The 27,226-nt window shown below is 43.3% G+C and overlaps 1 protein-coding gene and 1 long non-coding RNA gene across 3 annotated transcripts; one reads left to right on the forward strand and one right to left on the reverse strand.

Moving 5' to 3' along the window:
• Nucleotides 1–331: 331 nt before the first annotated feature.
• On the reverse strand, nucleotides 332–3,083 carry LOC109549466 (uncharacterized). The gene is made up of 2 exons (XR_002175776.3): nucleotides 2,511–3,083; nucleotides 332–643 (listed from the first exon to the last, which is right to left on the reverse strand). It is a non-coding gene; the product is annotated as an uncharacterized lncRNA (long non-coding RNA).
• MAL2 (mal, T cell differentiation protein 2) lies at nucleotides 1,807–26,581 on the forward strand. 2 transcript variants are annotated; one of them, XM_019932089.3, is made up of 5 exons: nucleotides 1,807–2,300; nucleotides 16,204–16,374; nucleotides 21,550–21,705; nucleotides 23,528–23,596; nucleotides 24,342–26,581. In XM_019932089.3, the coding sequence occupies exons 1-5, from the start codon at nucleotides 2,169–2,171 to the stop codon at nucleotides 24,411–24,413; spliced, it is 600 nt and encodes a 199-aa protein (XP_019787648.1). In that variant the 5' UTR covers nucleotides 1,807–2,168; the 3' UTR covers nucleotides 24,414–26,581. The 2 variants fall into 2 exon arrangements, with proteins under 2 accessions (XP_019787648.1, XP_019787649.1); XM_019932090.3 differs by lacking the exon at nucleotides 23,528–23,596 and having other exon boundaries at nucleotides 1,839–2,300.
• Nucleotides 26,582–27,226: the final 645 nt, after the last annotated feature.

The following is a 27,226-nucleotide window of genomic DNA, read 5'->3' on the forward strand; positions in this document are numbered from 1 at the left end:
TCTGGGAAGATCCCACACGCCACGGAGCCACTGGGCCCATGAGCCACAACTACTGAGCCTGAGCGTCTGGAGCTTGTGCTCCACAACAAGAGAGGCCGTGATAGTGAGAGGCCCATGCACCGCAATGAACAGTGGCCCCTGCTCGCTGCAACTAGAGAAAGCCCTCGCACAGAAATGAAGACCCAACACAGCTAAAAATAAGTTAAAAAAAAAAAAAAAAAGAGTAAACAGGTTTTGGTAGTGGTCATGAGAGTGGAAAATCATTCTAGAGAGGAATGCATTTTTATTATTGTAACATTTTAAAATAGTATGTTACAATAATAGGAGAGGCTTCAACGATATTTTTTTTATTCCACTGGTCATTGTGGAAGCAGGTAGAAAGCAGGTAGAGTCGGGGATGGTGGGGGATGCATGGTGCAGCAAGGAGGGTGTTGGAAGGGACACAGTGAAGTTTTCCCCTTGGTGGTAATTTTTAAGACAAGCACAGTTGAGGCTTTTCTGAGTCACTGAGCACGTCTGGGAACTTCAAAGTCATTGTAGGCTTATTCATTGAAATTCTGGGGGTCCATCACTATAGCTGCACATTTTCAGGGTAAAGAACTTGAAGAGGTCTTCCTTTTGGATGTACTTTGTTTATTGAGAGCTGTTGGGCAGAAAATAAAATAAAACAATCACGAAAGATCATTCCCTGACAATCTGGATCTAAACACAGAGAGGGTTCATTGATCAACAAACGAAATTTCCTATTAAATAAATACCACACATTGAATGTCAAGAAGTGATGATTTTTAGAGGTGGGGAAGACCAGAGATTTACACAAAACGTTTCACTCACACCCTGTTTTGTGGTATCTACCCTGATGCTACCACCACACCTACGAGTTTCGCTTATTAAAATAATAAAGAGGTAGAATGACTAAAATCTGATGACCAGCGCATACAGCTGAACACAGTTCCTCAAAGGCTAAACCTGACAGACAAGATTATTATTCAACTTGGAGAATGTCTGGTGATGTTGCCTAATCTTTTTTCCAACCTGCTCTACATGTGTATGCTGCTGTGTGTAGTTTTGCTTATTTTCAGCTGATCTTTGAGACAATTAATCTCATCTCCTTTATTTCACTTATTAAATGTTGACGTTAAAACCAAATATAAAATGGGGATGAACTGGGGCAGGGAATGCAAACCATACACAGAATCCTTAAAAAAAAAAAAAAATCTGCCTTTTAAGCGTTTAAAAGACAACAGCAATTCATAAGTTTCAGACAGGTGCAATCAATAAGTTTTATGTGGAAAATATAACCTATGCAACATCATGTGTACACAACAGTGTGATGTGTGCATGTGTAAAAATCAGGAAAATAGTAGTCATCATATCAGCTACCATTTGAGGAGCACTTACTATGAGTTTCCTCTTTTTATGTTATATCATGTAATTCGGGTATCCATACGGAGTAGATAACCTCAGCCCCATTTCATAGATGAGCACACCACTGGCGCGCACAGCGTTTGGTTACCTGCCCGGCATACACTGCCAATAGATGTTGGAGCTGACCCATCTGACTTCAGTAGGCGACACTGTTCTAGTGGTGTTTTTAAAATCCCACAAAAGTCCCATTTTAAGCTGATCCACTCCACTTTTTAGGTGTGACTGATGACCTTGATTTCACCTTCTGAGTCACAGCTCCAAGACCAGTCTTGCAGTTAAATTGAGGGAAGTGGGGTAGGGGAGCTGTGAGAGTTGGGGGGGAGGACAGGTGGAAGAGAATAGGTGGAAACCAGGGGAGGGAAAGAAGGAAAAAATAAAGAGCGGAGCGGTGAGCCGGGCGTCGAGACGCTCCAGGAGCGCTGGCCGCTGGCCGGCAAAGGGCACCAGAAGAACAGAGCAGGAAGGACCGGGCCAGGTGGCCGCCGCACCTGTGCACGTGACCCGCGCGGGCGCCGGGGCGGAGGCGCGCTCACCTGGGCCCACGTGACGGGGCGGGGCCCCGCCTGGCCGAAGACAGCGCTGCCACGCCCCCCTCCCGGGCGGCGCGCCCGGAGCCCGCGGACCCGAGCAGCGGCGGCGGCGGCGGCGGCGGCGGCGGGAGCCCGGGAGGCGGAGGCAGGCGGAGGCGGGCGGAGGGAGGTGGCGGCGGCGCGCGGAGACGCAGTAGCGACAGCGGCAGCATGTCGGCCGGCGGAGCGCCAGTCCCGCCGCCCGCGAACCCCGCCGTGTCCTTCCCGGCGCCACGGGTCACCCTGCCCGTCGGCCCCGACATCCTGCGGACCTACTCGGGCGCCTTCGTCTGCCTGGAGATTGTAAGTGGGGCAGCCTGGGCGAGGGTCGCGCCCCGGGTGGCGAGAACTGGCAGCTGCATCCTGCCCCCCGGGCTGCGTCCTTCTGCGCGGCCCCCAGCTCCCGTCCCCCCGGCGTGGGCTTCTCCTGCGCCCCTCCCGGGGTCCTCCCGATGCCCAGCGCAGCCCGCACCCGGGCGACGGCGCCACCGCCCTGGCCCTCTCGCCTGGCACCTGTTACGCTGGCACCTGCTCCTCCGCTGGCGAAAGAAATGGTCCCGGGAGAGCAAGCAGGAGGCCCCGCGGGCCGAGGATTGGGGACTCTGAGAGGAGAAGGCTCTTTGGAGTTGGGGTACTGTCAGAGACCCCCGGCGGTTTGGCCGGGGGCCACGCTGGGCTGGAGCGGGTGCCGGCGCTCTCGGCCTCGCCTGATGCTACCTGCCATTTTGTTGGGTGCTGCAAGGTGGAGCCAACGACCGGGTGACCAGGAGGCCGCTAGGATGTGGAAGGAAGGGCAGGAGGTACCAGGAAGCGGAGGAGGAGGGCTAGAAGACGTGGGCTTTTTTTTTTTTTTTCCTTTTACCATTATGAGCGCCCTTTGGATTGGGGAGAGCAGCGGGGCTCAGGAGGCAGGGCAGGGAAAAGGTGAAGCCCATACGGTGCCCTGGGCAGTGTCTAATCAAGTGGGCTGAGAATGGTAGGGTAAAAGTACAAACGTGGCTGTCAAGCTCCTCGCCGCCTGCGTTTGCGCCTTCTCCCTTCCGAGTCTACCTTTGCAACTCCAAACCCTCTCAGCGCACTTGGTTGGGCCTAGGTGACCGTCGGGTCACCCGGCCTGTCGTGCAGGCTTCTTGGGCTGCAGACGTGAACTTTTAAAAAGGCACTTTAATGGAGTTGGGAGGTTTTGAAGCTCGCTGGGGAAAATGTGCAAATATAAATTGGGCAACCTGAGGTTACATCATGTCCTGAGAATGGCAAATACAGAGTGAAACGTTTGCCAGTCAGTGCCTTTCCTGCCGGCTGGCTTTGTTTGCTCGGTTTGGAGTTTGCATATCGTCCCCCTCACCCACACCCACACCTTTGAGTTTGCATAACCTGGATTTGGGTCGCTTCGGTTTCACTTTTGTGCTTGTGGGGCTGGAACGCCTTGTGAGCATTGGTTTTCCGCCCTATTTTGCTAAGGCACCCTAAGTTAAGTTTAGCTCAGATTTGAATCTGAAAAAGGAGACAAGTGAGTTACCGGCTATGACATCAGTAATCGGATGGTGACTGCGAGGCTAGGAGAAACTGGTTTGAGTCTGAGCCCAGTTCGGAAGCATCTGAATGCTTGGGATGAGGTGCGGGCATCCAGGTGAGAAGAGCGGGGAGAGGGTGGCCTTGGGTGGGCAGCCCCACTGTGGGGAGGGGGACAGCCTGAGAGCAGTGAAGCCTGGGAAGAAGGATTTTATAGGCTCTGGGCTACTTTAGTTCCGTGTTCCTCAGACTCCAGTTGTTTGCCTGCCTCTGTTAGAAGTTTTTGCCTGCCACATTCACCTGTTCTAGAATTTACAGATTGTGCACTTCAAATGCATTCACTTTCTGAGCTTCAGTACCTTACCTTAGCCTCATCCTAAGCAATAAAAACATGAATTCTCAAATTTGCTATGCTGTCATATATTTCTAATATTTATTCAAATAGATACTTATATGTTTACATATATATGTATATATGTAAAAACTGTGACATACATATATGTATATATATGCAAAGAAGGCCTAGCCATGTGCTATCAAATCAAATTCCATCTCAAGAGCCACTGGTGATCATGTGACACTTTTGGAAACTCCACCTAATTCTGGGAAAAAAAGTGGAAAGTGGTTTATTCTATTTCCTCCCCCCCACCCCCATATCTCTGTATTTATCTAGCCCATTGGTTAGTTCTCAACTCCTGCTATACTTAATTGCTTGGGCAGATTTTTAAAATACTGTCGCTAGGCCAGACTAATTAAATCGGACTCTCTGGGGGAGCTACCGAGTCCATTAGGTTTTTAAAAAGCTCCCGGGAGGTTCTAATGTACGGTCATGTCTGGGAACCACCAAGGGAGGCCTTTTCGGGGCTCTGTGGACAAGACAGCTCTCTCTTGCAAATGTGAATCCTCTCCTTCTGCTAGAACTTCTGCCACGCCCCATCCCAGGGGAAATCCCAGGCTCACAGAAGTATCCAATCCCTTCCTCTCGTCCCTTCATTTCCTCTGGCTTCTTAGCCCCAAAACGCTTCCAGGATCCTTATCTAGATAGAACAGCATCACTTCTGAAAGCCATTTCCGTTTAATTTTCACTTTTTTTGGCCAAATATCTCGATAGGTTTAAATCATAGGCCTCCATTACCTTTTACTTGATATCAACCTCCTTCCTCCCCAGCCCAACCTGGAAAAAATAAAAGGCCCAGAATATTCCGGTGAAACTGGTGACCTCAGAGAAACAAGAGACCACATTAGAGCCAAACTATAGCTCCTTCTTGGCCCTCATCCTGCTGTGCCACTTAGAGCTATTGGATCATGTACTTTAAGAGAGCAGAGGTGGAGGCCACCTTGGTCCCCTCTCTCTACCTAGAACATTCACACCGGAGGAGGTGCACAGATATAAGCAAAGTAGACACTTTCGAAGCGCTTTGGTCCCGGATTTCTGATCCCTTGAAATTGTTCAGTCTCCCATGGCTCCTCTTCAGAAATTTCTCTCTGTAAATTAAACGTGAGAATTCACCAGAAGCAGTTCTAAGCTCTGGGTGATGTCCTTTCTGGGGACCCCTTTGTTTTAGCCTCTGCCAGTGTTTCTGAATATGCCCAAACTCCTTAATTTTGACTTTCTATCGAATCCATTTGTCTTTGCAATTTCTTTATGTCCCGTTGCTGTCTAAAACTGAACACCTGAAAACTGCATCTGACAAAGATGCTGGGCTATCTATAGTTGACTAAGCTAATGAAACTATGATCTTGGAATTCACTTCTCGCACTAACCAGTAACTTTGCTCAATGATTTAATTTCAATTTGCCTTGTTGTACCACATTCACAATCTCTCAAGTGTCAGGCATTTGTTGGGGAGATAATTCAAAAGATACAGATATTGCCAGCCTCCAAACACCAGGCAAAGTAGTTTATAGCACTGGCTTTATAGGTGGAGGTATTGCAACTTCACATGCATGGTGTGGTTTTCTTGAGATAGGTATGTTGTACTGCTAGGCACCTAAGTTGTCTACCTCTGGGTTTTTGCACTCAGCTATACCTACCAATGTGTGCTTGCTATGAAGAGTTTAATACTAAGTTAGTTTTGCAAAGTGAAACCTTTTAGTTTAAGATGGAAAACGTTGCCGTCCAAAGTTATCATTTTCAAAATCTAATGTTTTGATTCAGTGTTTCCTGAATTAATGTTTTGTAAATCATTCATCAGGTGTTTATTGAATACCTGTTGTGCGGCAGACACTATTCTGGGAACAAAGATATTTAAACTCTGCCTCACTTGAAAGAGCTTATAACCTAGTTGAGAGGATATGCCCCCCAAATAACTACCATTCAGGGAATAAAGACACAACAATGGAAAGTGAACTATAGCTAACGCACTTTCCAGGCAGGTGTATTATAAGAAAATGACATTGGAACATCTGTACTATTGGGCTAAACAAGCTATTTCTGGTCCTTTGTCCTCAGTGAGTATTATGCACAAGAAGATTGGAAGTAACAGTATTAAACATGGAAAAGAATAAAGGTCATTATTGAATTCAGTGTGTTTCACAGTTTCAGTATTTAGGAAACTGTTTACATTCCCCATGATATTCCTGAACATTTCTCTTTATGGGAGATGGTCTAGGACTCTTATTCACAGGCTTCTAACTGCAGTGTTTTGGATGCGATAATAATTTTCATTTTTTCAACAAGTAATTAATAACCTGCTATGCATCAGGCCTTATCTTATGCCCTGGAAATAGGATAATTAACATAACTCCTGCCGTTAAAAGAAAGTCCTATACAGTAAAGTATAAATCCAAGAAAGCATTACAGTGCTGCATTTGAAGTGATAAAATTGGTTTATGGGCTTCCCTGGTGGCGCAGTGGTTGAGAGTCCGCCTGCCGATGCAGGGGACACGGGTTCGTGCCCCGGTCCGGGAAGATCCCACATGCCGCGGAGCGGCTGGGCCCGTGAGCCATGGCCACTGAGCCTGCGCGTCCGGAGCCTGTGCTCCGCCATGGGAGAGGCCACAACAGTGAGAGGCCCGCGTATCGCAAAAAAAAAAAAAAAAAAAAAATTGGTTTATGAAAAGTACTATTGAAAAACAGGGTGGAGTACATCTGGCCACTGGGAAGGCCAGGACAGGCAGCTTTAATGGGATGGTGACATTTGAATTTAGCCTGAAATGATGAGTAGAGGTTCAGTAGACAAAAGTGGGAAAGAGAATTCCAGGTAGAAACAAGGGCATGTGCAAACCCCAGAGACAAGAAAGACCATGGCATGAAGTTCTGGCAATGGTTGGTGTTTTTCTGTGTGTGTTTTTCTACATGACTTATGGGGAGGTGGCAGGAGGAGGAAAAAGAGCAGGTAGGGTTCAAGGTGTGGTTTGCTGAGGAATGATAGGCCAAGGCATAGCATTTGTTTTTGTCTGTGATGGGGAGCTGCTGAAGGACAGGGCTAACTTGATCAGACTTGCAGAAATCTTTGAGTAATGAAGTTTGGTTATAAAGCAGAGAGATTGAAGGCAGGAAGGTCAGCTAAAGGGCTTATTGCAGTGGTTTGGATGAGGGGTGATGAGAACTAGAAGTAGGACAAAGAAAAGCAGAGAAGAGGCACAGATTTGATATTTACAAGGTCAACCACATAGGTAAAGTTTGTTTTGTTTTTTCTTGTGGTATGCGGGCCTCTCACTGTTGTGGCCTCTCCCGTTGTGGAGCACAGGCTCCGGACGCGCAGGCTCAGTGGCCATGGCTCACGGGACCAGCCGCTCCATGGCATGTGGGATCTTCCTGGACCGGGGCACGAACCCGTGTCCCCTGCATCGGCAGGTGGACTCTCAACCACTGCGCCACCGGGGAAGCCCCATGTAAAGTTTTGACATGGCCTGAAATGATCGTAGACCAAACTTAAGTATAAGATGTAACACAGAGGACTTACGCCAGAAAAATGAAATGTTAATGAAAGGATGATGGGGAAGGAGGGGCTGTGCAGCAGGCATGTGCAGTCATGCAGATAATTCTATGGAAGGAATTTCAGGTTATTTTCAATCTGCAGCTTTGACTGTAGATGGACTAACACATAAATGTTCAGCTGTATAGACTTCTCTCTTCTCACCCAGAAAATAGATTTCGGTTGCAAAGGGACATTGTGTGTCTGCAGTGGTGAAGGAGGGGCTACCTGTGGGCGTGTTTTCCCTGCTTTAAAGGGGTTTTAATTCTATAGGTAAAATTTTTACCTTGCGTCTGGGTTAAAAATCTCCATCCATGTGAAAAAAAGTCTTTAAAACTTCATAAGAAAAAAAAGTGCCCCTGCCAGAGATTATTTTCAGCAATCGTTTTCCCTGGCTGGCAGTTCTGTAAGAATTAGAACTGAAACATGGAAAACTTCAAACCAAGTTGCTGAAAACCTTGACCTTAAGCTCCAAAGGAAAAGGTTAAGGAGAGGAGATTTGTCTTGTGGTGCCTGATAGAAATGTCCTACCGGGTGGTAGGAGCCATGGGTGTGGCATATCTGCATAGATATAGCTGAATAGGAAAGACTGTGTAATGACATGGGACAGGAACCAGGCAGGTGTAGCCAATACCACGCACGTTCAGTACTTGACAAATGCTGTGTGATTGTTCTGTAGGACAAACTGAACAGTGTGAAAATATTCTAGAGAAACTGACTGGAGCGGGGAAGAGCAGATTTGGAGTACGCCCTCTTATGTCTTGCCCGACTTTTTTTTTTTTTTTTGCGGTACGTGGGCCTCTTACTGTTGTGGCCTCTCCCGTTGCGGAGCACAGGCTCCGGATGCGCAGGCACAGCGGCCATGGCTCATGGGCCCAGCCGTCCCGCGGCACGTGGGATCCTCCCGGACCGGGGCACGAACCCGTGTCCCCTGCATCGGCAGGCGGACTCTCAACCACTGCGCCACCAGGGAAGCCCTCAACTTTTTTTTTTCTTCTAGCATTTTATTTTATTTTTTAACTTGTTATTGAAATATAGTTGATTTGCAATGTTGTGTTAGTTTCACATGTACAGCACAGTTCATTCATTTACAGCAGATTCAATTATTCATATATATGTATATATATGTATTCTTTTTTTTACACTCTCTTCCATTATACGTTATTACATGATACTGAGTATAGTTCCCTCTGCTATACAGTAGGTCCTTGCTGGTTCTCTATTTTATATATAGTAGTGTATATATTTTAATCCCAAACTCCTAATTGATCCCTCTGCCCTTTCCCCTTTGGTAACCATAAGTTTATATTCTATGTCTGTGAGTCTATTTCTGTTTTGTAAATATGTTCATTTGTATCATTTTTAGATTAGACGTATAAGCTGTATCATATAATATTTGTCTTTGTCTGGCTTAACCTCACTTAGTATGATAATCTCTGGGTCCATCCATGTTGCTGCAGATGGCATTATTTCATTCTTTTTTATGGCTGAGTAATATTCCATGTGTGTGTATACTACATCTTCTTTATCCATTCATCTGTCAGTGGACACAGGTGGCTTCCATGTCTTAGCTATTGTAAATAGTGCTGGTATGAACACTGGGGTGCATATATCTTTTCGAATTATGCATTATGTATTATGTATCTTTTCTCTGGATATATGCCCAGGAGTGGGATTGCTGGATTATATTGTAGCTCTATTTATTTTTTTAAGGAACCTCCATACTGTTCTCCATAGTGGTTATACCAATTTACATTCCCACCAACAGTGTAGGAGGGTTCCTTTTTCTCCACACCCTCTCCAGCATTTATTATTGCCCAACTTTTAAAATGTCATGACTCCTCTCCAGGAGTTTAAAGTTTGACCTGAATTTCCTCTGTCCTGTTTTATATGAAAAGGGCCATGCCCTTTCGTAGTCTCCATAGATGACATCCCTAACTTTCGTATAATAGCTTTCAGAAGAAGGAAGGTAAAAAGAAAGAAAAGAGGCAATGACTTGTACAGTCCTTGTTGATACTGAAGCATGGGCATGCGTGAACGTTTTTAACCTAGGTGATAACTAGTTACCTATAAACATGAAAAGACGATTTTAAAAATCAAGGGAAATTATAAATAAGAATAAAAGAGGGCCAGAGCATTCTTCTCCCCTATAATATGGGCTTTCCATTTTAAGATTACTATCAGCTTGGTAGCCATGGAAGCACCAAGCGATGGCATCCAGCCAGGGAAGTCTTTCTGGAAGACATAGTACTGGAGTTTAGTTATCCAGCGAAAATTCTGATGGCAGCACGCTAAGCAGAAGCATGGACCAGTGTAATAGACGCTTTGTGTGCAGGGGATGAGGGACAGAGGCTGCAGTGCAGAGACAGGGTGGCAGGGAAAGGAGCATCGCAGGGGAGAGGGTGAGCTTGGAGAGGCAGGCAGGAGTATTCACCAGTGCTATAACCACCGGACTGCAGTCACATCATGAGTGACGTTACACTTTTATGGGCTGCCTTGTAAACACAGCTATCAGGTATTCTATCTGTTGACTGAAGTATGTTCCCACTTAAAAACGTTCTTTGGAATACAAGTTGTGTGTAAAATGGAGTTATAGGTAATCTATTCACTAGAAGATAAATAGTCTGAGCATGTTTAACATCCTTTAATCCTCTTGTTTCATTTGTAGCGCCCATTGAAATTGGAGGGGTTATCAAGAAGATAAGGTATTCTGAACTTTTGGAGGGCCACAAACCACTTTGTGATTCTGATGAACATTGTAGACGGTGCCCTCAGAAAAGTGTATGTGCATTTATCTACCCAATTTGATATGATTTTGGAGAATCAACCCTGCCCCTGCCCCAAACCAATCCATGGCAAAGGTATAGAAACCCTGCTCTAGAATAAACACGAAACTTTGATGGGGGCGAACTAACATAATGTTAAGAGCATAAGCTCTGGTAGCCAGTTGCCGGGTTCAAATCCCAGGTCTAACATTTATTAACTGCATAACTTAGAACAATTTATTAATGACTCTCTACCTTGATTAACTTCTCTATAAAATGGTAATAATAATAGTACTTAGCTCTCAGTGTTTAATCTCTCAGTGTTAATCTCAGAGGATTAAACTGGTACAAATAAAACCCTTAGAATAGTGCTTGAACACAAGACCTAGATAAATGCTAGCTCGTATTTCTGTTACCCTCACCAGCTTCGACCTCTTACTCAGATTAACTCCGTAAGCCAGGCTGGGAGACATGTTTTCCTCTAGTCTTTCTGATTTGTTCGTCCTCACTGATTTAAAGTGATGAAAAGCCCAGTATGTAAGCAGTAGGAGAACTGGAAAGAGAGGGTCATATGTTATTCACAGAAAGTTCTAAGTATTGAAATGTTTCTCCTTAGGGCAGTCTAACCAGTCCTTTATACCTTCAGCTTCACTTACCTTTCCCTGGTTTCATTCCAAACACTGACTGAAAATAGGTCAGAGTAGGAATTGGCCTGTTTACTTAGTGAATAATAAGAGTATACTAAGATGAAGGTGTCCAAGTGGTTTGAAAATTATTAGCCAAGATGTCGGAGGGCATGGTTTGAAAGCACGCTATTAGGAAATAAGTGACATTCGAAAAGAAAAAGGGTGTTTGCAAAAGGAATCCTTTGGGGACATAGGAAGACCGTCCAAATAGGACTCAATCTGGGAAGTCTGTAATCCACACAGCCAGAATCGCCGCTTGCTCAAGACCATGGTTTCCCGCGGGGTTATATATTCTTGCCAGTGCACAGTTCCTAGTGAAAACATGTTTTAGCTCCAGCTCTGAGGGTTCAGTTCGGTGTGGCGTGTGGATGAATAATACTTCCATGGCTTTCTTATGGGAAGGCTTCAGCCAAGGTACACCCTTCTGCCCTGCAGGAGCTAAACTGAAGGGATGAGCATACACTACAGCCGGCCACAAAGGAGAGCCGTGGGTCTTGGAATGGGTAGCAACTTAATCACGGCAACTCGGGGTATATTTGAGCACTTGAAGTGTGTGCCAGATTCGCCTAAATTTGAGCTCAGGAGGTGAGGGGTCGCAGGGGAAGACCGATATCTACGTGAAGACGTGTTTGCCTGTGCATTACCTGGAAGTCGGGTTGTCTTTTTGTCAGAGCTTGAGATTCAGAGTCATGAGCCCTGACTTGGTTCCTTACAGAAATTTCAAAAGGTGGTGCATTTGGGAGTTTTGTGTATAATTCTCAGACGTTTTAGGACACCAGAGAGTGGTGGAAGGCCGTGATAGACAAGGGGTCAGAATGTGGATTCAGTTCCCCGTGGGTGAACAGGAATTCCAGCCGTCTTCAGGGTGTGCGCACTCTGCAGTTGCTACGAAACGTTATCAACTATTCTCCCTCAGATTTTAACCATTCCTGTGCTCTGCATTTCACTTCTAAAAACGGGCTACCTCCAGAGCCACCTCTACTGAACAGGAATGCTGATAATTAACAGGAGTGGTAAATACTCTGAGCTTCGTAATGTGCAGAATTAGGTGAAGGGAATATACTAAGCATTGGTAATGTTATTAAAAGCTCAGTTTTTAAAGTTGGAGCTAGATTGGGAAGCTCAGGAGAAAAGGTAGCTTTTGGCCAAAAGAAAAGGTAGCTTATCGTGAAGTAAGGAGAAATAACTGTGTCAAGGCCCTAGGGACCCATTCGCCAATGTGACAGTCTTACAGCGAGGAAGGTGGATCTCCAGTGTGGGACTATTTCTCTTCTCTGGGCCATCCTCTATGTTCCAAAGCTCCTGTGGTAAGGATGACTTAAATCTGTATTTCACGGAATCTCTGCTCTAGGGATGCAGTGTGTGTGTATATTTGGGACGGGGGAGGCATCCCTACACCTTCCTGCCTCCCCTGCCCCCTTTCCAGCCACACACACACCACAAATGGGGAGGCAAGTCTGTTCTCTTTTCATATACACACTGAGTTCCCTTTCCAAGCCTTTGAAGTTTGGGAAGGGCTGTAGTTTTGAGTCCGACAAGAAGAGTTCATCTCTACTGTTTCACATTAGCATCCGCTGTCACAGCCCTCGTCTGCCTTGAGAGCCCGCTTCAAAAAAAAAAAAGGTCATGAAGAACCTAGGGGTAAGACGGGAATAAAGACACAGACCTACTAGAGAATGGACTTGAGGACACGGGGAGGGGGAAGGGTAAGCTGCGACAAAGTGAGAGAGTGGCATGGACATATATACACTACCAAACGTAAAATAGATAGCTAGTGGGAAGCAGCCGCATAGCACAGGGAGATCAGCTCGGTGCTCTGTGACCACCTAGAAGGGTGGGATAGGGAGGGTGGCAGGGAGGGAGATGCAAGAGGGAAGAGATATGGGAACATATGTATATGTATAACTGATTCACTTCGTTATAAAGCAGAAGCTAACACACCATTGTAAAGCAATTATACTCCAATAAAGATGTTAAAAAAAAAAAAAAACCTGCCTCCCCTGCCTACTGTCTAGATTCCTCCCATTCTGTTTCTTCTTCCCTCTGGCCGTCTCTGGGAGCAGGCAGTGTTGAGCCCTTTTTGTAGCACTGGCCACAATCTGCTCCTGAATCAGATTTGGTGGTGTCTATTTCTCCCTTATTAGAGCTCCTGGAGATTGAACCTTGCCTTTTTTTTTTTTTTCCTCAGTGTCCTTCTACAGTGCCTGGCAGCAGATTTGAGGCTGACCAGTTTGAGGTCCAGTCCAGGTTTATTACATGTTATGTTTAATTCCAAGGGATCGGATAGCCTCTTCTTCAGAGGTGTGAAATTATCATAATCTCGATATCATATAATTATGCTTATCTATCTGAGTCTGCCTGTCCCTAATAAACAGTGGCCAATTGTTCTTTATTATTCTTTATACCGGCACCTAGAGTTTCAATAAATGATTCTTGAATTAATAGATATGGAATAATGATGTATATTTCTTAAACAGTATTTAATGTAGCTTATTTGTGATGGGAGAGTAAGAAAAGTCTACCAAGAAGAGGCTGAGAAAAAAAGAAAAAATGGAAGATCTTATCACCTTCAAATATTTAGTAAACAGTATGAAAGAGTATAGAATCTTTTACCAGGGACACTGTTTCTTTCATAGCTACTAATAAGGTTGTGGTTACATTTTTTTAATATGCGTGATTACCCATGACCTAGATTTACTTCCTGAAACTTTCTGGGTTGATTGTTCATATTTGATTTGGAATAAGGACTTGAGATATACCACCACTATTATCAATTTATTAGATTGGGGCTTCTGTTATCATTGCTCAAGTGATAATTTATTAGGCTTTCCAAAATGTTTTTCAAAGTACTGATGAATTGTATGGGCCTTTTTTAAAGAAGCAATACTTGTATGTTTAACTTTTAGTGACTCACACAGTTTGGATATTATCTAGCAAGAGTCACATGATTATTGGTTTTTAATATTTGCTGCTCCAACTGTTCTCATATGGGAACTAGGAGTTTGTTTGCTCAGCAAATAGCTGAGAGCCTTCCGTATGCCAGGCGTACCTGCTTCTATGATATCGCCTATATTGTGTGGGGGGATGGGGGCCGGGGGGAATTGATTCCCATTTGCCTGTCGGTGTCTCCAGGCAGGTGTACCGTAGCCTAGGTTTTTGTGTTGCCAAATGTAGCACAGTGCCTGACTGAGAGTTAGGAAAGAATTATTATGTCGATTAATAAATGATATGGGATGCAAGCCATTATAAGGCAGCATGCCGCCAAGAAGATCTAACAGTACAGTTGGACTGAGAGCCAGGGGCATCAGTTACAATGTTTCCCATCAACGTAACAAATCCATAGTAGGGAGCTTGCCCAGAGGGCAGAGGGGGGCCTGAGCATGGGGTGGAACTCAGGAACGACCTTTAGGCTGATGTGCTCTTCAGGATGAGCTGTGCATGGGAGTTTCTCAGATACACATGGGGAGGGAATGACGTTCTGGGCCAGCATATGTCAGGCCACTCAGATGTGAAAGAGCTTTGTCTCTGGACTGTTCATTTCTTTTTCTGTAATGTGAGATGTGCGGGGTTTAGTGGCAAGAGACAAGTATGCAAAAGGCAGGTTTGCTCATAAAGGTCCTGGAATGCCATGCAGAGGGTGTGTAGCCTCTATCTCTAGTGGTAGTATGCACGAGGCTGTTGCTGTCAGGATCGTAAAACTGCCTGTCTTCACCCCTAACCACTTCTCCTCCTGTGTCTTCTCACTCCCTCCCAGCTGTCCCAGCCAGAAATCTGGGTATTTTCCTTATCTGTTCTTCTGCCGTCATGTCCCACATCTGATCAGCCACCAGCCACCCTCACATCTACTTCAGTTTCTCTCTGAGCCACTCACCTCTGTCTGTCCTCCGCTCCTTGAGTCTACTTTACACTCTGTTACCGTAACGGTCTCCGCTGTGGTCCCCCAGTCCTCCGCCTGTTCCCCTCCAGCCCATCGTCACACTCCAGCCGGAGAGAAACTCCTAAATACAAACCTGAGCACGCTCATTCCTGCTCAAGGTGATCTGGGGCTTCCCGTTGCCCTTGGGTGAAGTTCCTCTCCTTGACCTGACCTTCAGAACCCCCCACAGCTGCGTGTCCAGCTCACACCTCTGGCCATTCTGCACATGGTGCCCGCTGCTCCTGTCACCCTGAGCTCTGCCCTTCAGCTCTGCCAAGTGTTCCTCAGCTTCCCCAAACCATCTTAAGACTCAACTCACCCCCCTGCCCTGGAACAGCCTTCTCTGCCCTCTGCTACTCCCCCTGGCCCTGTCCTTTGGGTTGTTGCTTCTAGGGAGTGTTTCCTGACTTTTCAAATCTGGATTTAGAACCCTCATTGTGTGGACTTTGCCCAGTGTTTGCCCAGCATCTTAGTGACTTGCTTAATTTTCTCTTTTCTGTAAGAGACTGTGAATTACATGATGGTCGAGACCACTGTTTACCGTTTTATTCCTAGCACCTGGCACAATGCCCGACAGTAGGTATTCATTGAATGTTAGATCTGTGAATATCTCAAGTATCTATTCTCATGCCCAGCACCTAGAAGAGTGTCAGTGGAAGATTTTATTGTTTACTGTCATGTACAATAGCTGCTATGCTATATATAGGCAATGATCTCACCTGTACAAATCGGTCATGATAAGGACTGAAACGTGGCCATTAGAAGTGACAAGTTAGGAAGTCATGGCCGATCGTTGTTAATAGCCTCTCTGAGAAATGGTGAGAGCAGAAGCCAGTGGACAGTAGTTTGAAGAGTAACAGCGAGGAGAGAAGGTGGAGACCTAGCAAAGATGAATTTGTAACAATCGTGTACTGAAAAGGGAAATCCTCAGAGAGGGCAGTCGTTCGAGAGGCAGCAGGGTCAATGGAAAATACTTTCATTTATTTATTTTTTTAAATGTTTATTTTATATTAGAGCATAGTTGATTAACAATGTTGTGTTAGTTTCAGGTGTACAGCAAAGTGATTCAGTTATACATATACATGTATCTCTTCTTTTTCAAGTTCTTTTGAAGGAAAATACTTTTAGATGGTGAGAGAATACTGAGCCTGGTCATGGGCTGAGGATGAGGGCCCAACAGGAAGGCAGGTGCAGAAATAGGTGTGGAGTCAGATCGGGTCGCAGAGTAGAAGTGCTAGCCTACACCTGAGAGAAGAAAGCTCTCCAGTAATGATAGAGACGAGTCGCTGGCGGGGTTGCAGGGACACGTGCAGGAGTCTGGGGGGGAGCAAAGGCAGTGGTGAGCCTGACGCAGGCACGTTCAGTTCTATGGCCCAAACCTATTACCGTGTTTCGTTTTCCCTTTAGGTGCTTGGGGCACTCGTGTGGATCCTGGTCGCCTCCTCCAATGTTCCTCTACCTCTGCTGCAAGGATGGGTCATGTTCGTGTCCGTGACGGCTTTCATCTGTTCCCTCCTCTTCCTGGGCGTGTTCCTCTCTGGCGTGGTGACTCAGATTAATGCCAACTGGAACTTCCTGGTAAGGGATATTTAAGTCTCTTTCAGGAAAACGTGAGAAACTTATAAATATCTCATCCTGTCCTGAAATGCTGGTTGCCCTGTTCTATCTGTTGCCTCTAGCGGGAGAGAAAAGGTCGGAGCACAGAGGCTGCTATGCTGCCTGCCGTGTGGCCGGCCTTGCTGGACAGCAGGGTCCCAGCTTGCTCAGGTCCTGTGGTGACAGAGCTGAGCCATCTCTCTGTGATTCCCTTATGAGTTAGATGACCTTTCCGCAAAGACTGTTTTGTTTCATACAACAAATGAATCACGTTACAGTTATTGAACTATTGGAGAGACGGATGCTGTGCCATGTATCTTAAAATTTTCCATTGATTCCTGCTTCAGATATTAAATACGTATATTCTGTTCAGAAAACAAGTAGCTCTATATGTTACTCTCCAAATACTTAGAAAAGGAAAGGGGATATTTTATATTTATTTTCAACGCCTGTCCTAGACTGGCAAGAATTGATACGTTTTAAGAAATGCATTTCCCATCGACACCATTTTAAAAATTATGACGCCATTAAATTGGGTCAACTTACTTTCCCTTTTTCTCATATAATATAGGGAGCCTCTTTCATGTTTGTGGTTATTCATTCTCTGGGACTGTCTCAAAATGGGCCCCAGTGGAGCATGAATTCCAACGCATGGTGGACAGTGCTTTAATGAAGTTCATGAAGAACCGCCATTAGGTTTCCTTCACGCTTTGGTGCTTAGGAACTTCAATCAGACCTTTAGTCGGGCTTTATATATGTTCCTTTCCGGTGTGGTAGTATTTTATTCAGCAGCAAGGAAAATATTTGTTCTTGTCTTATTTATAGACCATAAAGAGAACCATCATCCCAGTTGTCATCAGCAGTGAAGTCTAAGCAAATGCGGCTGTCCATTCAGTCAGCCCGGGGCAGATGGCACGGGTTAGTATAAAGCTAAGGAGGAAGAGTGTAGTGTGGTGGTTATAGTAATGCACAGGCTTTGAGCTTAGTCTGGTTTGCTCACTAACCATGTAGCCTTGGGCAAAATATTGAACCTCATTTCTTCCTCTGTAAAAACACTAATAATAATACCGACCTCACCAGATGCTGTCAACGAATAATGGAACTCATGTAGTATACAGTGCTCAGCTTTGTGTCTGATTTATAGTAAGTGATCAGTAATCACCATAAGTCCTTAAACACGCTGAGGCGTGCACTTTGAAACTTTGAAAGTCCTATTTCTTAGGTTCCTGATACAACGTATCTCTGCATTTTTGCCTTGATTTCTCATTAACGATGAGAAAATATTTCTAATCATTACTCAAGTGATGAAGATCAAAAATCCCTATTTAAGTTACAAATAGATGCTTAATCTCCTTTTTCTAAATGCCTGGCTTTCCTAAAATAATTCATGAATGAATCAGTCAATCCCTAATGTTGGTGAGTGCCACCAGGCTCTTTTAATATCAGGCTTGAAGATGGTATTTGGCCAGTATGTACCAGTAGTATAGCCCTGCTGGTACTTTGGTACTGGTTAATACATAGCCATTTCCCCAATCTACTGCCTCTTCCTAAGTGCTGTGCTCCCTTTCACCCTGGCCCTTTCCTGGACCTCCTAGTAGCCCAGCAACTAAAGAGTTAATATCTGGAAAAGTAGTGAGTCTCCAGGATCCTGCAGTGCTCAACGTTCTGTCTAACTGGTTGATGCGTGCGCCTTACCAATGTTTACATATTTTTCCAATATCACTCCTGGTTTTATTAGACATAACGTCCATACCCTTTTCTTTCCTTTCTTTTATATTGAGTCTTATCTTCGGTATTGAGTATAAGCATGAATATTAGGTTTCCTAAATTTGTTAGGTTTAATTAGGTTTTCTAAATTTGTATTTCTTTCCAATTTGTAGCATTGTATCTGATGTTCATATACAATAAAACGTTGGTTTTTTTTTTTTTTTTTAATTAAACCACTTTATGGAAGGGACAATTGAAACTGCCAATCTGTTCCATAGGTCACCTGCAAAGTTTATCTTACGGCTTTCTAGCTGGAGTAGGCCACTCTTACTGAGGGGAAAATGGGGACAGCCACGCACAGGACACAGTGCAGCGGTTGTTAGTACACAGTCTTGTCATATGGTGGACATACTTTGTGATTTTCTACATACTTAGTCATTTTTGACCGCATGGCTACCTTTGATAGATTTTTAAATTTATCTTATATACTCTCAGCCAGGTAAATTTTTGAGCCATGCATATCATGGAGTTGTCACCAGATGGTAACAGTTTTTAATTGCTGCATTCTGGAATTGTTAGACATTAATTGCTCAGAAAAGTATTGCTTCCCACCCACCCTGTGATAACAGTTTAATGTCGCCTGTATGCCATGCATGAAGGAAGAAGGCGTGTTGATAAAGAATTTATTTTCTAGAAGTATCCATTGTGAGATATTACCTACAGTATGTATAGCTTCTAGTTTTTATTGATCATGAGATTAAATTAATATTCATGGCTGATGTCCTCAGTATTTTTTCCCAAGCTTTCTAGTGTGGATGTAAATGGTGAAATAAAAATATGATATGTAATAACATATATTAAGTGCTAAAAACTTGCCCCCTTCTAATTTGAGGAAAGCAGCAGATTTTAATTTTGAGATGCTTTTTCTTCATTGTTTTTATATGGACTGGCAATAATACCGTTTCACCTAACTTTAAACAGATGTCATATTTATTTTTCCCTTTTTGGAAGATGGAGTGTTAAGGAAAGATATATGTTAGAGAAATAAAAGATACCAAAAAAAAAAAAAAGGCCTTGTACAATTAAACATGTTTCTTCCCTTTCTTCCCCCAAAATGTAGCTGGCACACGTGACCATCTGCCCAGTGTGGAAATCACTTAATATTTTTAAAATGTCCTGAGCTATGTTTTCTGTCCCCACATTCATTCCCCTATTTGACCTTACAGAAAATGATGGTTGTCCTTTTTTTTTTTAGAAGATGTTGGGGGTAGGAGTTTAGTAATTAATTTATTTATTTTTGCCGTGTTGGGTTTTCGTTTCTGTGCGAGGGCTTTCTCTAGTTGCGGCAAGCGGGGGCCACTCTTCATCGTGGTGTGCGGGCCTCTCACTGTCGTGGCCTCTCTTGTTGCAGAGCACGGGCTCCAGACGCGCAGGCTCAGTAGTTGTGGCTCACGGGCCCAGTTGCTCCGCGGCATGTGGGATCCTCCCAGACCAGGGTTCGAACCCGTGTCCCCTGCATCGGCAGGCGGACTCTCAACCACTGCGCCACCAGGGAAGCCCTGTCCTCATTTTTACAAATGAGAAAACTACAGCTCAGATTGACTATTATCCCTTTTTCATGCTGCCATTGTGTAAAACAGGATCCCCCTATATACAGCGTGGCTTTTTTTTTTTTTTTTTTTTTTAATAGTTAGTAAGTTTGACCTTGAGCTGAGAAGCAGAACATGGGCTGGAGATAAGAATGTGGGAAAGAGTTACCTGCTGCTGAAAATATTCAAGGCGTGCTTGAGGCTGAGTTTACTTGAGGTGATGACAGGTGAGCTGCGCTCTGGGGTGCGTGAGTGTTGGGAAGATTGGCAGAAAAGCAAGAGCATGTGACGGAGACACAGAAACGGGATGGGGTCCTCTGCTAACGGGGGAGGGCCAAGGGCTTCGGACAGGTGGTCCATAAAGGGTGGTTCCCTGCCCTGCAGCCCCAGCATCGCCTGGGAACTTGTTAAGAATACAGATTCTCAGATTCCACCCAGACACACAGAGTCAAAAACTCTGGGGCTGGTGCCCAGTAGTCTGTGTTTTAACAAGCTCTTCAGGTGCTTCTGATACACGCTAACCTTTGAGAACCTCTGGCTTAGAGCAAATAATCTGTATTGTCCAAAACCATGAGTGAAATTGTGAGTGAGGAAGACCTTTGTGCACACATCCCACGCATAGCAGGAATTCGAATAAGATGTCCAGGGTGGCCAGATATAAATGTGGGTGTAGCTCTCCAGTGGTGGGGGATATTTAATGAGCACCTAGTATATGCTTGATCCTATGTTAAGACCTAGAAATACAATGGTGTACAAGACAGGCCTGGTAGTGGCTCTCAAAGAGTTTGTTGGAGTAGACAGTGGCAGTGAGGAAACGATTACACAACTGACAGAACAATTACAATTATGTTAATGGCCAAGAAGGGAATAAGAAGAGTGTACGTATCCTCTCTGGGCCACTGGGAGGCAGACTCTAAGATGGATTAGAAGTATAAGAGATCATCAACCCTGAGGTATAGAGTGATTCCTAGGGACCAAGATGAGACCAGAGTGGCTGATGTTCAAAGAGGAAAGAGGGTGGCATCAGAGGAGGCTGGTGAAGGAAGCATATCGTACCAAGAGCCGCAGGCCATGTCACCAAACGTTTCCCGTTCCTTTTAAGATGAAAACTTCAAATGGAAATAACAAATGGTGATTGTCAGGTGTATAATAATAAATGGTAAGTACCTGCTGTAGGAACTGTTAACAAAAATACACAGCGATGTGTTGATGGCATATTAACTCACCTAAGACGACGTGAATTTTAAGAGTTGTGTGTCACATCAATGCAGCGAGAGATAAATAACTTAATCACAGCTGAATTTTGTATGAAAATTTCCTCTGCTTTTTTGTAGAAGTATATGTTTGTTTTGTTTTTTAGAATATCGGGAGATAGGGTATTGAATTCAGTGATTTCATAGGCCCATAGTGTATGAGATGACAATCTAATGGATAAAAATAATAATTGCTCAAAAATAAAATGATTATAGAATGTGTATATAATTATATAACTTTATAATATACACTAATAAAATAGATTTATATAATAACCCTAACAAGATATAATTTAAATGCTGTTTTACTTGAATTTTAAGGATAGGAATGCTACGGAACCTTAATCGAAACTGAAATTATATATTTTATTCTAAAATTCAGTGGATCTGAAGGTTTGCCACTGGGCCAATTGCAACGGGTCAGTTGATTTTCACTGGGATTCTAACAGCTTGACATTGCTGAGGGAGCCAAAAGAAATGGCAAATGCAGTTAAAGACTGTCTCAGTGTTCTAATTTTCCTGCACGTAAACTTCATTTGAAATAAGGAACGGAAGAAAAAATCTCTTCTTTTTCATTGTAGCTGTCTCCCTTTTCCACCCTCTTTCAGGATCTCGCTTACCATTTTACAGTGTTCGTCTTCTACTTTGGAGCCTTTTTGCTGGAAGCAGCTGCCACATCGCTGCACGATCTACGTTGCAATCGAACCATGGCTGTGCAGCCGCTCTTGAACGATAACCAGTATAACATCAACGTGGCAGCCACAGTAAGTGTTTGATGAATACAGTTTACCAGCGCTTCCCCTCCCCTGTCAAGGTCTCCAGGAAAGTCCTTCAGCAACAATAGTTTTCTTTACTAATAACCGTCAGCATTAGACATATAATAGCTGTTTATCTGTACAGTAGCCTTATGAGCCAAGTTGTTACCCCAGTGCTGTGGTTGATGAAACTGAAGCACCGGGAGGCTGACTTCATGTAAGATCATACCTGTCAGCGGTAGTAGTTGACCTTGCACCACAAAGTCTACTTTGTGAAAAGAACTAATTGTGCTTTCTACCTGGTGTAACTTCAGACATGGTTAGGGAGATTTGTCCTTCCCTTTCTCTCTCTAAGTGAAGCTGCCCTAGTAAACCTCTACATGCTTCAAGTTCTACATTAATCCCCATTTCATCCATACCCTCCAGTAGACGTAAATCTTTAGTTTCTGAGTTTTAATGACAGAAGCTAAATGCATGAGCCATTCGTTTGTGACATTCCACTGAGTCCCTCACTTTTGTTTTTATTTCAATATACCTTAGAGAGAGGAAAACTCCTTTTCCCTAGTAAGAGGTATCAAAAGTGGTCATTCATGCAGGGGCCAGGTAGCCCAGTGTGAGTGAGTGAAATCAGCTGAGCTGACTCACAACAGGGGAACAACCTCGCTGATCAGATCATTGGATGAACAAAAGCATAAGCGAATTCCTAGTCAAAACAGAAACTCTCTCCTTTCAGGTGTATCCTCAACATAATTAAAAATGCACCAGGCTTTCTTTTTCTTTTTTTGATGGGAGTCATTAGAGGTAGAATTTATCAGAATTCCTGTGCTTATAAGGCACAAACAAGAGCAGTACTATAAACAGAACTGGGGGGAGCCACGTGTATGCAGCCCCACAGGATTCTGAGATCAATGAGGATAACATAAATTCATAACCTGCCACTGCAAAGAGGACATGGAGGACAATTGTAACTACATGTGAGCAACTCAGAGTGTAGTTAAGATTTACACTTTGAGATTTATCATTTAAGAGTATCATTGCTGGGCTTCCCTGGTGGTGCAGTGGTTGAGAGTCCGCCTGCCGATGCAGGGGACACGGGTTCGAGCCCTGGTCCGGGAAGATCCCACATGCCGCGGAGCAAGTAGGCCCATGAGCCACAACTACTGAGCCTGCGCGTCTGGAGCCTGTGCTCCGCAACAAGAGAGGCCATGATAGTGAGAGGCCCGCACGCCGCTATGAAGAGTGGCCCCCGCTTGCCACAACTAGAGAAAGCCCTCGCACGGAAACAAAGATGCAACACAGCCAAAAATAAATAAATTTTTTTTTAAAAAGTAACAAATGCTCAAGTACAATTGGTGTCTTTAAAAAAAACAAAAAGAGTATCATTGCTCAAGAAATTTTGAAATGTCCTGAAATTTTATAAATCGTTTATGAAATGTGATAGAGGGTTTCCCAAATTTGACAAACCTACAGTTTGCATGTCATTACAAATACGGTATAAAACTGAAATAAACTTTTCTAAGTTATTGAAATCAAACAAATTTTGATCAACCATGGAAGAGGAAATACTAGATTTTCTCCAAGATTACAAAATCTCTCTAATGCCGTTGTCTTATGAAGAGCACACTGTCTTGTGAAAAGGATATCAAAGAAAGTGTGTTTCCAAAAATAAGATGTATCAGGCAGGTAATAAAACAAGAATATTGTTGTTTTAGGTTTGGGAATATTTGTGACATTTGTCAGCTTTTCAGAATCCATGGTGGTTGTGATTTCTTGTTCTAATTAAACTTTCACATTTGTACTTTAAAATAAAGTGGTCATTCTCATTCAACAGAAAATGCCTAGATCAGAGATGTATCAGAGAGACAACCAGCAGAAGAAGGGTGGGCATAATAGCAGAATGGTAATTATGCTGTAAAAATGTTCTGTAGGTGGATCTGATATTCCTTCTCAGAGCTCTGGTTTCCTTGTAAAGGATTCCTGTACTACATATAATGTTTTAACATATTTAACTGCTTTGGTAGTTTTCTATGAATCATAAACCCCAAAAGGGTGAGGACAGTACCTATTATCTGTTTATATGTACCAAATGTACTGATGTATACATAGCTGGTGCTAAAGAAATCCTTGCTGAATGCAAAGAACAGTGATTCAGAGCTAAGTACAGACTTGAGGACTATCTCCCACGCCAATCTGATGATTCATTTCTGTGGGTTTTCTCTCTTCAGCTCTAAGGTCACTTTCCATTGTCACAGAAATGATTTGCTGCATCCTCAAGTCCTGATAGCTGCACTTTGCTTGGCTGTGAGATCACTGTGCAAATAGACATCTCCTCGTGAAGTTTTGAATATGTGCCATGTTAGGGGTTTCACCACTGCTTAACAAGTGAGTCCAGTACGTGAAAAAAGGCTCACCCTAAGGCTGTCCACAAATGAGAAAATTATTAGGGGCCAGAACGTTGAAAAGAAAGGTTAATGGTGTGAGGGGATAAAATCATCAAGAAAAGAGAGGAATGTAAACGATTCTCATTAGCGTTGAAGTATCTTTAAGTAGGCTGGTCAGTCTTCAGACAGTTGCTCCTTTGGACAAATGTTTTCTTAAAGTCGGGGTTATGAATCTGATGTGAATTGTTGTTTCTTTTTTCTTAGATTTTTGCCTTTGTGACGACAGCTTGTTACGGTTGCAGTTTGGGTCTGGCCTTACGACGATGGCGACCGTAACACCCCTTACAAACTCGCTGCCTGTGTGTTAGTTTCATTTGTGTACTTTTTATGTCTCATCAATTTGGATACCATTTTGTCCAGATATAACAACATCCCCAAAGTAATTTGTTTAGTATATGGAGAGAATCTTAAGTATGAGTTCTGGTTCATTTCATGGGTGGAATTTTAATTTCAGTATGATGTTAAACCGAGAAATAGCCTTTCGTTTTACATCTGTCTCTTTCTCTTTTTCTTATTTTAAAGAAAATTTCCCTTTACATCCATAAAATACACAGATATTGTTCATGAGAAAAAGGGGTATCTCTTGTGTTTAGTTACTGAGTCACCTGAACCTTAATTTTAATAGGTAACTAAAACTCCTGAAGAAAAACACATTTCAAATAAACTTCCCACTGAACTCTGTGTGTTAGTGTAAAACAGAGATCGACACTCTTTAAAGGTCCAGATGGTAAATGTTTTAGGCTTTGTGGGCCATTCAGTCTCTGTCACAACTACTCACCTCTATGGGTGCATGAAAGCAGCCATAGACAGTAAGTAAATGAGTGAGTGTAGCTGTGTTCCAATAAATTTTTATTTACAAAACCGGCAGCAGGCTGGATTTGGCCTGCGGGCTGCAGGCTGTCGTTTGCGGACCTCTGGTGTAAAACCTTGGTTATGGGTTCTGTATTTTATTGAACTGATCCTGAAAGGTATAAAGCGAATTAGAGAAGCCACATAGTATTCAGTCTCATGCAGTAATTACATTGCCTTTAGGTTAATGGTCAAACACTTACCCTTGAAGGGGCTATAGTTTCTCAAGCTAATTCAAGCAGAGTCTTGGGTACAGGAAAAATGAAATGAACCCTAGTTGCTTAATCCACCTAAGTGTTTCCTAACAACTGAGCAAAATGCTCATCTGGCGTCCTTAAAATGAGAGCCCCAGAGACCACTAACCACTCCTGGAACTGGTATCTAGCTCCTGATGTCTTCCTGTGGGTTTATTTATGCTTCAAATGCAGCTGTTTACCCTGTGCATGAATATACAGATATTTATGTGTGGATATGTGAGGCTTTACCCAGTAGAGCTCTCCAAAGGGTGAACTTTTTACTTCTAATTCTTTTACATGACTCTGAGTTAAATTTGAACAGAGTACGAAATATAACTTCAAGTTGTAGATCCTCACGTGTTTAGAGAACAGTCCTGACATCTATTGAATATGAATAGCACAGAAAAGTATTTTAACCCTCCTCAGAGACCCTGGTCGTGGTAACATGCCAAAAGTGGCTTGAAGGGGAGAACAAGTCAGAGTTAGGCCCCCAGCTCACACCACCCATCCAGACAAGATACTTATCTCTTGCCTCAAGAGGGCTATACCTCTGGGAAAAGAGGGCTTTTGAATATTTTATACTTTCAACCCTTTGCTTTTTGGCTAAATCATCCACTACAAGTGCCATGTATAAGCTGGGCTGTTAGATTTCATGGAACGTAGAACAATCCTGAATGAGTAGCATAATCAATGCTCAATGATCAAATCCTGTTTATGTGATAATCCCTTAGAAAGAAGAATCTGATTAGGGTTTGGTTTGTGAGGTAACTACAGAGATAAAAGGTATATTTACTGTGCAGCAAGAGGATATCAGTCTTGTGACTTTATACTGATGTCATAGCTTTTCTGTAATATCCGACTTCCCTGGTTTTTCTAGCTCCATGCCACACTCTTAACCCTGAATTACGAATTGTATATTACAGAGTCATATATGTGCCATAAGGATATATTGTCCGTTCCGACTAGAATTGTTAAAAGTTAGTCTGCTAGATTTAGTTGTGAGATTGTATTTTTGTTTCCAAGGTATAACAGGTCCATGCTTGGTGGCATTAAATTAAATGATCTCATGAAACTGCTTTGGTGACACTTTTGTAAATGGATTGCTTCTAGAACATTAAGAACCAAGCCTAAAACTCATCTAACTGTGAATACTTAGAATTGTAAATTAATCACGATCTAGATTTGTGAGTTGACTGACAAAGCACTTGAACAAAAATTACGGCATTTGAGAATTTCTTTATATATCTTAGCTGTAAAAATGAGGAAGCGTTGGTTGGTTTTAAAATCTGGTAACTCCATGATGAAAAGAAATTTATTTTATAAGTGTTATGACTCTAATAAAGTATTCATTTGATAATCTTTTGGGGTCATCTTTTTTTATACAATTTACTTTGAAATTCAGTTAAAGGTTTGATATAAACTTGACATGTGGAGCTTCTAGACTCATAATATATAAGAGTTCTGCTTTAAACATTTCTATGTAAAAGACAGTCTCTCAGGAAATGCCAGTAAATCTTTTTTCTTTGGTGAAGGTTCAGGAGGTGAGTCTTTGGAGGTAATATTATAAAGGAAGTTTAAATTTACTCTATTTTATTTAAAAAGCATTTGTATAGGTATAATATATGCCAGACAGTGTTCTAAGCGTTTTTTCAAATATTAACTCATTTAATCGTCATCGTGACAACTCTATGGAATAGATATTATTGTTGCATTTTAAAGACGAGGGAACCAAAACAGAGACCTTAAGAACACCCAGGGTCATGTACCTAGCAAGTAGGAAAGCTGGGATTTAGACCTCAGCAGTCTGGCTGCAAAGTCCAGGCTCTTCATGGTCGTGTATCACTCAGTTCTCCCGGATTTTACATATTTTATATATCCAAAAATATGACCCTTTTCTCCCAAAGAAGTTTTTAGAAGAATGTTGACTACACAAAACTGTTTCTGACAGATGTCATCTTTTAGAACTTCTTTTTTGTCACGACCAAGGGCTCATGAGTTTAGCTG

This window comes from Tursiops truncatus, chromosome 17, assembly GCF_011762595.2.
Source record: "Tursiops truncatus isolate mTurTru1 chromosome 17, mTurTru1.mat.Y, whole genome shotgun sequence".
NCBI lineage: Eukaryota > Metazoa > Chordata > Mammalia > Artiodactyla > Delphinidae > Tursiops > Tursiops truncatus.